General features: G+C 37.5%; 1 protein-coding gene across 1 annotated transcript; it reads left to right on the forward strand.

Annotated features, from left to right (window-relative positions):
• Positions 1 to 203: 203 nt before the first annotated feature.
• On the forward strand, positions 204 to 9,328 carry LOC127158615 (ribonuclease inhibitor-like). The gene is made up of 5 exons (XM_051101680.1): positions 204 to 235; positions 2,917 to 3,087; positions 4,589 to 4,759; positions 8,481 to 8,654; positions 9,109 to 9,328. Exons 1-5 carry the CDS (start codon positions 204 to 206, stop codon positions 9,311 to 9,313), a joined length of 753 nt encoding a protein of 250 aa, XP_050957637.1. The 3' UTR covers positions 9,314 to 9,328.
• Positions 9,329 to 10,712: the final 1,384 nt, after the last annotated feature.

Below are 10,712 nucleotides of genomic sequence, written 5' to 3' on the forward strand. Positions count from 1 at the left end.
TGTGCGTGCTCCTCCCGAAATTTGTTAATAAAACATCACTTATATATATATATATATACTATGTAATTTATCTATAATTTTTTTTTTCTGCAGTCACTATACAGAATCACTGAAAAGTGCATTTTACCTTGTAAAGGTGTACCTTTACCCCATGTAAGAAATAAAGCGATGTTTAGAATGTTGGCTAACGTTCCAGAAACGTCATGGGCACGAACTCTACAGACATTGCTAGTTGGTACCATGGGGAACGTTGTAGCGACTTGATCCAATGGTCTTCTCCAGATAGTGTGTTAATGTGTGTGTGTGTGTGTGTGTGTGTGTAAACAAACAAATAAATAAATATGTGTGTGTGTGTGTGTTGGTTTTGGTGGATTACAAGGACATTTCACCAGTTTACATACCAGCATTATAAGGACATTTGGGATTACAAGGACATGTCCTTATAATTCAGACAATGTAGATTGATCTGTTTAAGCCTCAAGAACAATCTCCTGCTTTTTTTGGGATGTCCTTTAAACGGTTATCAGTTTTCCCAAGTACTGCTCACTGCAGAGCCGAATGGCCTCCAGCTCCCCCTCTCTGGAGCTCCAGCTCCACCTCTGTGTGAACTTATGGGTGGAGTTAGGGTTAGGATAGGGTAAGGGGTAGGGTTAGGGTGTGGTTAGGTGTCTATCTCCACCCATTACCTCCAGCGAGGGGGAGCTGGAGCTCCAGCTCCTCCCATCTGGCTCTGCAGCGAGCCCGCCTCCTATTGGCAGCTTTGTAACTGCTGATTTACACACATTTACACCTAAGGGCGGCCGTACATGGTGCGAATTCGAAAATTATCACGGTTATCAGTATTATCACGGTATTGTTAAAATGTGCTGGAAGTGTTTAAAAATTACTGACACATAAATCACATCACTAAGGTTTATATTTACAATCAACAAACAACAAATAAAATGACTTTTGGTTTAGCTAATCAGTAAAACAATAACAGTACCAGTGATGCCCGGATTTTAAATGACAACATGACTGACAACTTATATGGCATGTTCAAATATCTAATGTAAATGATCAAATAAAGATCTAAAAATGTTTCATAAAAGGTAAACCTCACATTTCAAAAAATAAAGAAAAGAGTTAAGTCTAAATGATAACTGATTAATAAATGATTATATGTATTTTATCTGCTCCATAAATCTAGACATATCTGAATTATTTAAATGTGTAGAATCCACATAAGCTTGTTTTTTATCAACTGGTCAAAATTTAGGCTATAGCAAGGGCATGAAAATTTGGTCTGTTTTTTGGCCAGACAAAAACTGCACACAAGCTGAATGTAAATGTAAGTCTCTGTAAATCCACTGTATGACACTAGATGGCGCTTATGGAAAAGCTGAATTACAGCTGTTTCCGTGAACTTTGTGGATAAAGGAGCATTGAGATTAAGAACACTACTTTAAATATTACATGGAGTGAAAATGAAAACAAAATGTCATTGAATCTTTTCTGAAGACAGTCAGAACCTTCAGAGGTACATTCATATAATTAATTCATTCATATATTCATTTTATTTGTATAATTCCTGATTTATGTTTCTGCCGGGGGGAAACCCCCAATTGCGAAGTGAAATGCACGGACTGCAAATACATTAGTTACTAAATAATACACACGTTCTTTCTATGAGGGTTGCGCTTCACTAAATAAAATTATTTAATAAATACCTGTTTACAATAAGCACTTACTCACGTGTACACAGGACAAAGTTTGAGAGCGCATATGTAATATCTGAGGGAGCGCAGAGCCATGATCACTATATATATTTGGGAGAGCATTCGTGCTGACACCCTCTCGTATAATGCACTCTTTGTATTTACTATTAAAATAACACCCAACCTGCTTCAAATGAAGGATGAAAATAAGAAGTCGTAAAAGCTGCAATCCATTTCTTATTGCTTAAAATGAACGTAGACGTGTTTTTCCGTGTGTGCTCGATCATTTCCGTGGGGGTTGGCACCTATGCCATTAGCACCCTTTTAAAACATTTTTTAAAAAAAGCTTTTCCGCCGTATTTTTACCCAAAACGAAACTACTGTGCGTGTTGTGTGCATATGAGACTGTTACTGAACTGTGCTTTATGCTGGACAGTGTTTATTTATCATCAGTTGTTTTAATTCGTGATAATCCAATATATTTATATTGATAATTCACGAGTTCACGCTTACATATAATTAGCCGGAGTATAGTAATGCATATTTGGCGTGCTGTCCGGGGAAGGGCTCCATACTCGGGAATGGCCCGAACCCAGAAAACCCCCCTAGGTGTAGAGAGAACTCGTGTGAGGAGTGAGGAGATTAAAATATGAAAGGCAAGTTCAGCTGTATTTAAATACTAATCTTGTGATGATTAGGCTAATTTTATCATGAACCTTGTTAATAAAACATCATTTAAAATATTTTATCATGATTTATGGTCAAACAGGTAATCGTTACATCCCTAAGAGAAGTATTTTAAATGATGATGGTTAGTCCATAAAATGTCCACTCAGATGTTTGCAGTAAATGTGAACAGATAATCAGCTAACTAGTGATTGTGATTTATTTTAATGTATAATTCCAGCCTTTCTACAGTACCAGTAATACCAAATACTGGGTTATTGTGGTTCTCACTGATAGGCAGCTGCTTTCAAACATTCCTGTGCATATTTTTGTCAGCACTCTGTAAAGAGCATTGTTTTTTTACAACATGTTTTTACAGCATTGTGCATTGAATCCAATGTTGAGCACTTGATCACAATGGTTAAGGTGTTTTGTTTCATTGAACCCATGGAACTAGCACTTTAATTCATTGTAATTAAAACTATAGAAGATATAATATAGTAACTATTTTTATTTAGAAAATGTATTTAATCTAATCTTATTTCCTTCATAGGCTAAATGACTGTGGCTTAACAGACAAAAGCTGTTCAGCTCTGGCTACAGTTCTTGGATCAGATACCAGTCTGAAAGAGCTGAACATGAGCAATAATAATCTACATGATTCAGGAGTGAAGCTGCTCTGCACTGGACTAGAAAATATGAAGTGTCGTTTGGAGATACTGAGGTAAGTTGTGTGACAACAGACTAAAATTGAGCTCAACAAAAACATAAGGTGAAAAACAGACTTAGATAATGTACAAGTCTGTATGTTGTGCTTTTATGTTTATGCATGCCATAGTGTTTTTTTTTTCTGATTTGGTCCATCATTGACACTGTCCTAAGCCGACGCATTATGCTATCCACCTTATTTTTGATAAGAAGACTGAGAAAGCTCCCTGTTTATTTTCTTTAATTTAAAAAAGCACACAGTTCAGTTTTTATTGTGAGTGTGCACAAATAAAAGTATACACTTAATGGTTTCTAAAGATGTTTAACACTTATTTGTGTGACCAAATTCGACAGAGCATTTTAAGTGTCTTTCGCACTGATCTTAAAAAACGTGAGCTGATCACACCGGCGTGACCATCGACCCCAGGGGGTTAAAATAACACCAAAACCCGCTTCAAATGAAGGTGCTAATGGCGTAGGCGCCGATCCCCATGGAAATGATCGAGCGTGCACAAAAAAACATGAGATAGCCTCCGTTCATTTTAAGCAATAAGAAATGGATTGCAGCTTTTACGACTTCTTCTTTTCATCCATTTTAAAACATCTAAGCTTTTCTGCCATCTTTTCATCCAAAATGAAACTACTGTGTGTGTTGTGTGCAAATGAGACGGTTACTTAACTGTGCTTTATGCTAGACAGTGTTTATTTATCATCAGTTGTTTAAATCATGGTAATCCAATATATTTATAATGATAATTAAGGAAAAGAAAAAGGAAAGGAAAGGACGTGACGTTTGGCCAAGTACGGTGACCCATACTCAGAATTTGTGCTCTGCATTTAACACTTCCAAGTGCACACAAACAGTAGTGAGTAGTGAACAAACACCCGGAGCAGTGGGCAGCCATATTGCGAACACTGTGGCGCTCAGGGAGCTGTTGGGGGAACGGTGCCTTGCTCAAGGGACTCACCTCAGTCGTGGTATTGAGGGTGGAGAGAGCGCTGGTTATTCACTCCCCCCACCTTCAATCCCTGCCAGACCTGGGACTCGAACCTGGGTTGTTGTGGTTCTCACTGATAGGCAGCTGCTTTCAAACATTCATTTTAGGGCTGCACGATAGATCGCACGTGATTGTGAGGCGCGCTTAGTCAATGAAGCCGGTACTTTGATTAGTAGTAAATCTCCGTCACGTGTGTTCAGCTGGAGCGGCAACGAGACGGAGATTTACTACTAATCAAAGTACCGGCTTCATTGACTATTCATGTGCATATTTTTGTCAGCACTCTGTAAAGAGCATTGTTTTTTTTACAACATGTTTTTTACAGCATTGTGCATTGAATCCAATGTTGAGCACATGATTGCAGTGGTTAAGGTGTTTTGTTTCATTGAACCCATGGAACTAGCACTTTCAAATGTATAATTCATTGTAATTAAAACTATAGAAGAAATATTATAGTAACTATTTTTATTTAGCAAATGTATTCAATCTAATTATTGTGTAATCTTATTTCCCTCATAGGCTAAATGATTGTGGCTTAACATACAAAAGCTGTTCAGCTCTGGCTACAGTTCTTGGATCAGATACCAGTCTAAAAGAGCTGAACATGAGCAATAATAATCTACAGGATTCAGGAGTGAAGCTGCTCTGCGCTGGACTGGAAAATATGAAGTGTCATTTGGAGATACTGAGGTAAGTTATGTAACAACAGACAAAAATTGAGCTCAACAAAATCATAAGGTGAAAAACAGACTTAGATAATGAACAAGTCTGTATGTTGTGCTTTTATGTTTATGCCTTCCATAGTGTTTTTTTTTTTTCTGATTTGGTCAGTCATTGACACTGTCCTAAGCCGACGCATTATGCTATCTACCTTATTTTTCAATGCGGAAGTAAGCTGTTTTCTGGTAATGTGTTAGACGTCCTGTTCATAATCCACCCAAGGGAAATAACAAGAAGAATATTGAAGTGCCAAAAACAGTAAAACAGTTTGCACTACAAACCAGTGTGTTCATAATTAAGATAATACATTAAAATAATATGGTAAGACACACTAGTTTGCAGTATCAAGCAGCAAAACAAGCTTTTTGTGCAGCTAAAAATAGCTGGAAGTGGATGAGACCAGAAGCCAGACACAAAAAAATTTACAAATGGCTGCACCCACTCTTATGGGGAAAATAAGGTGGATACCGTTTACAGAATGTATTTGGTTCTGTTCAAGGTAGGTATAACTTAACATGCATTTGATGGTTCATTTGTATTTATGATGATGCATATCTGTTTGTATATATAATTGGATCTGAAAAGATAAGATAAGATGTTTTTAGACTAATATTATTTTTACAGTTTTGCATTACACTTACTGATAAAATATACAGTTCAGGGTTTTTCTCTTGATGTCTGGACCATTGTTATATTTTGCTTAAAATAAGTGTGTTTTAAAACAAACAAACAAACATGATGAACAGAAAAAATGTAACTAGCAAAGTCAAGACACATTTAGTTATATAGCACTTTATACAATACAAATAGTTTCCAAGCAGCTTTACAGATATAAAGAAGAAAATAGTGAATTAGTGATGCAAACAGAATTCAATTCTGCTGTAAAGCAACTCTAAAAGGACAATAATAAATAGTCATCATTCAGTTAAAATCATCTCAATGTTGAATCAGTTTGGTTCAGTAAATATGTTAAGTCCATCAATTTAAGAGTGTGTTTAAAAAAAATAAAATAAAAATAATAATAATTTAAAAAAAATGGAATGGAGTTTGACAAATAATATATATCAGGGCTCGACATCGACATCAGAGATCGACATCTAACGCTTGTCTGCTTGTCTGGGACAAGTGGATTTTGTGAAGGGGCATATGAAAGAGAATTTCACCTGCCTGACCGGACAAGTAACCCGATTAAAACATCAATTACAAACAATAACCAGGGCAGCACCATTCTTTGGTGAGAATGATTCTGATTTTATTAATTTCAGTGTAAACAGTGACTGATAATGGACAATAGCCTATTAAGGTTGTGTCAGTTGAGGCTTGTGCAGCCTACCTGACTCACGGAAAAATCAAAACTAATAGGCACACAAAGAAACAAACACTAACAAACATACTGCAGTAGAAAAAAAAAAAGATAAATATTGTGTAAAATATAATATAGGTAAGCAACATCACTTGACCAAGCACCAGCATGACTGCAAATGTGAATTTTTTTTTATACAACAGTAGTTCAATAAACAAGTAGTTAATATATACTGACTTACATTTTAGGCAGATTACTGACCATTTTTGCTAAGGAAAATATTTCCAAGCAAAGCCGCAGCAGAACAGTCAGGCATCTCTGAGCAACACACAGCGGTGTTTTGTTACTGAATGATTCAGCATTTTTGAACGAATCGGGTGATTCAGTGAGCCATTCATAAAGACAGTCATTTATTGAATGAATTAGCTGTTTGAAGGAATTGGTTGTGTGACTCACTCATTAAGACAGTGACTTGCTGCCACCTACTGGTGGTTTGGATACATTTTTAAAAGAATCATTTCATTAATATTAATCATTGATATGTTGAAAAGGGGAACCATTTATCTTCTAACATTATTTATGCATTTGCAGTTTTAATGATAAAATAGCAAATAATTGCAATCATGTTATTTTATTGATGTTATTTATTAAAATGTAAGAAGTAATATTTAGTAAGGTTAGGAAAATATTGCCCTTCATTAAGCTAAAAAGTGTCCTAGAAATCAGGCAAATATCACAAATATACTGATTAAAGTAAGACCTCAAGAGCAGTGATGAAACTATTGCTTCAGAAGGGATCATAATTACACACACTTGCCCCAGGCAAGTAACTTTTTTTACTCTGATAAGTGAATGACTGATTTACTTGTCCGAAGGACAAGCATATGTCAAGGCTTTATTCGAGCCCTGTATCTATTGGACAGATACAACAAGCTATTTCTGTCAGTTCCACTATCATCAAACATAATGGCAAATTAACAACATAATTCAGGATAAAGTCTGACTCAATGAGCAATATCAGAAGGTCAAGTTCTGACTGAAGATGAAAGGAGGAGCTGAGGATGGAGGAGGGTAATTGGCTCCTGAATAAAGTGATTTGTAAATACTGAATGGACCTTCTATAAGGAAGTAGTGATAGGCGTTGTATTCCTATAGGTAGACGTGGATCAGCTGAGAATCAGATGATACAAGCTTGAATGACGTGACCTGCCAGATCTAACACAACACTTATTTACTGTTTTGTTTTTTTAATCATTTTAGTGAAAATATGTTTTTGAAAGTCTGTTTTGCTGCTGTTTTTTAAATAAGCACATCATCTGCAGCTCTTGTAGTGATTTACATCTTCAGCAGCGTAGAGAAGCAACACACATGGAGCAGAAATTACTTGAATGAAGCGTGTTTGGCTCTAGATAAATATATTAGGACGATTCTAAGGACACTGATCAGAGAGGAGGCCCGACATGATTCTACTGAGAGGAAACTCTTTTTTTGGGTGGGGGGGAATCACTTTTAATCGAAAAATGGAAATTTTGAAAATTGTAGCTTCATTGGAAAAGTTAAAAAAGGGAGGGGGGGGTGGCTACCTCCCTGATCCTTCATGGCCGTCTGGACTGTGTACTCTGCCATGGCTCCCCGAACTCCCTGACCCGCCATGGCATCCCGGACTGTATGCTCCGCCATGGCTCCCTGAGCTCCCTGATCCGCCCTGGAGGCGTACCTCCTCTCCCTCCTGTATCTGCCCTGCACGAGCCTCCAGGGCGCCCATCCCCCCCTCCCCGGTGTTTCTGTTATGGCGCGAGTCGCACCTTATGAGGAGGAGGTAATGTCACACCCTTGTGGACTGTTTCTTTGGTTTTTCCTTTTATATGCCCTTATTTGGTCCTTCCTGTTCGGTTTTCAATTATGACGTCATTGTTTAATCATTCACACCTGTCCTCATCTTATTAGCCTGTGTATTTAAGTTTGGTTCTGTTCCCCGTTTGGTTTGTCGGTTCATAACGTCTTGTAGTTTGGTTTTGTTGTGTTGTGTTGCGTGTGGATTCCCTGCTGTTCCTGTTGGTTCCTGTTCCTGTGTATTGGATATTATTAATAAACTGTATGTTCCTGAGTTCCTCGTCCCTACTCCTCATTCCCGCACACGACGCTTGTGACAGTTATTACATATAATGGCAAAATGTTTATATAAACCTGTAAAATGTAAATGTTTCATACTGACACTACAGCAAAAGATAGATATAATCGATATTTAGTTGTCAGATTTTGCTTTACAGTTTTGGTTCCTTTGTATAAGGAATTAAATAGAATTCTGTTATAGGATTTACATTGTTTAGGTCATTTCTAGAATAACTGATTAATCATCTGAATGTGACATTTTTATTCTGGTTCTAGACTTTCAGACTGCAGTATCACTGAAGAAGGTTATAAAGCTCTGGCTTCAGCTCTGAGATCAAACCCTTCACACCTGATAGAGCTGGATCTCACAGGAAATGATCCTGGACAATCAGGTGTGAAGGAGCTCAGTGATTTACTACAGGATCCAAACTGTCAACTCAAGACACTGAGGTAAGATGTCATTTAATACTGTGTTTTAAAAGTGTATCCCATTAATTATCCATGAATTTGAAAATATTTTTACACTTCTCATCACGACTGCACAATTAATCTAAATAAAGTTGAAAATTGTGACATGACTTGGCAAAAAATTAATGACAAATGTTTTTGAATTGCACTAACTGAAAAAATAATGCATTGAATTAACAGTGATTAACAGGCTTCAGCTCTGAGATCAAACCCTTCACACCTGATAGAGCTGGAACCAGGAAATGATCCTGGACAATCAGGTGTGAAGGAGCTCAGTGATTTACTACAGGATCCAAACTGTCAACTCAAGACACTGAGGTAAGATGTCATTTAATACTGTTTGTAAACCCATCCCTTTCACAGTGTTTCAGAGTCAAATGTTGTTTTTCACCAAGTTTATTTATAAAATGAAGTTTCTTCATCATCTCTTCTGCAGGTTTTTGGGTCCTGCTGCAGATGAAGCCTGTCAGTATGTGACTGGAATTGTGGGTAAAAACCCGTTACTCCTGAGAGAACTGAATCTGAGTGAACATGAACTAGGAGACACAGGAGTGAATCAGATCGCTGCTCTACTGCAGGATAAACACTGTCAACTCAACACTCTGATTTACGTATTTTCATTGTTGCAAGGACACTTGTGACTTTTGTAATGTGATTGTCGTCATCATCATCATCATCATCACCAGTATTTGTCAACTGTCAGCTAAAACATACTGGTAAATATTAAGATTAAAACTGAACTGTGTTTTCTCTTTATGCAGTCTGAATAACACCTGTATCACAGAAGGAGGTTGTCGTGTTCTGGCTGCAGCTCTAAATTCAAACCCTTCAAATCTGACAGAGCTGGATCTGAGTGAGAATAAACTAGGAAACCCAGGAATGAAGATCATCTTGACTCTGTTTGAAAATGTACAGTGTAGACTGGAAAAGCTGAAGTAAGTATTTTAAAAGTGTATCCCATTAATTACCCAGACTGTAGTGACCCACCACAGTTTCATGAATTTGAAAATATTTTTACACTTCTCATCACGACTGCACAATTAATCTAAATAAAGTTGAAAATTGTGATATGACTTGGCAGAAAATTAATGACAAATGTTTTTGAATTGCACTAACTGAAAAAATAATGCATTGAATTAACAGTGATTGCATTTCAATGCTTTGTATTTTCAGGGTTTGCATTTTTAAGCCCTGAAATGTAACAGTTGTTTATTTAAGCTGTGACTGTTCCAATTCAAAATATTTCACAAACATTTTCATTACTAAAAATTCTGAAAATCATATTCACCTTCCAGAATTCACTTCCAAATATTCAATCTGTTTAAAAAATACGATGTATAATATTCGACAGGGAAATTTCGCTCCATTTTATTTCACTTTACAAATTCACTTCCACAAATTCAGTGGTTAAAATTCGGCAGAAAATTCGGCATTTCACATCCGGGAGCTGCAGGAATAGCAGTAGAGCACCGATGCACGATCTGCAGCTGCTGTCAGTCGCTCACCAGCAGGAGGAGCAAGCGTCTGTTAGTGAAGGCTAAAGCGACCAGTAGTACAAGTCATTCATTCACAAAAACTGATCAGCAGAAATGGAGCAAGTGCTAAGTAGAAGTTATCCCTAACAGCACACATGCGTCAGGCCGACGTCGACCCGATTTACAAAATTCCATTGGCATGATGTTGCTCAGGGAGTGTTTGCTAATCAGCAAGATATCGGCGTGACGTCGGCATTTGATCGCAAATGCCTTCCAGCCGATGTTCGCTCATCGCTATATTACAATACCAATGGTTTAACTATGACTGTTGCAGTAAAACGTCTTGGTTACACATGGTAACCCTCGTTCTCTGATGGAGGGAACGGAGACGTTGTGTCGGTAGTGTACGACACTAGGGGTCGCCCTTGAGAGCCCAAACACCTCTGACAGTATAGAAACAGGCCAATGAAAATTGGGTGTGCAGATTTGCATAGCTGGCCACGCCCCGCTCATCCGGGTATAAATAGGGCAGCGTGTGCATCTGCTCACTTGTTCTGAAGTGAGG

Source organism: Labeo rohita, unplaced genomic scaffold, assembly GCF_022985175.1.
Source record: "Labeo rohita strain BAU-BD-2019 unplaced genomic scaffold, IGBB_LRoh.1.0 scaffold_1604, whole genome shotgun sequence".
Classification (NCBI taxonomy): domain Eukaryota; kingdom Metazoa; phylum Chordata; class Actinopteri; order Cypriniformes; family Cyprinidae; genus Labeo; species Labeo rohita.

Bases quoted from the DNA above. Each gene is read 5' to 3' on its own strand.
- LOC127158615 (XM_051101680.1), top strand. From the start codon at position 204: ATGGGCACGAACTCTACAGACATTGCTAGTTG. The intron at 236-2,916 runs GTACCATGGGGA...TTTCCTTCATAG, and splicing joins TCTACAGACATTGCTAGTTG to GCTAAATGACTGTGGCTTAA. The intron at 4,760-8,480 runs GTAAGTTATGTA...TTCTGGTTCTAG, and splicing joins TGTCATTTGGAGATACTGAG to ACTTTCAGACTGCAGTATCA.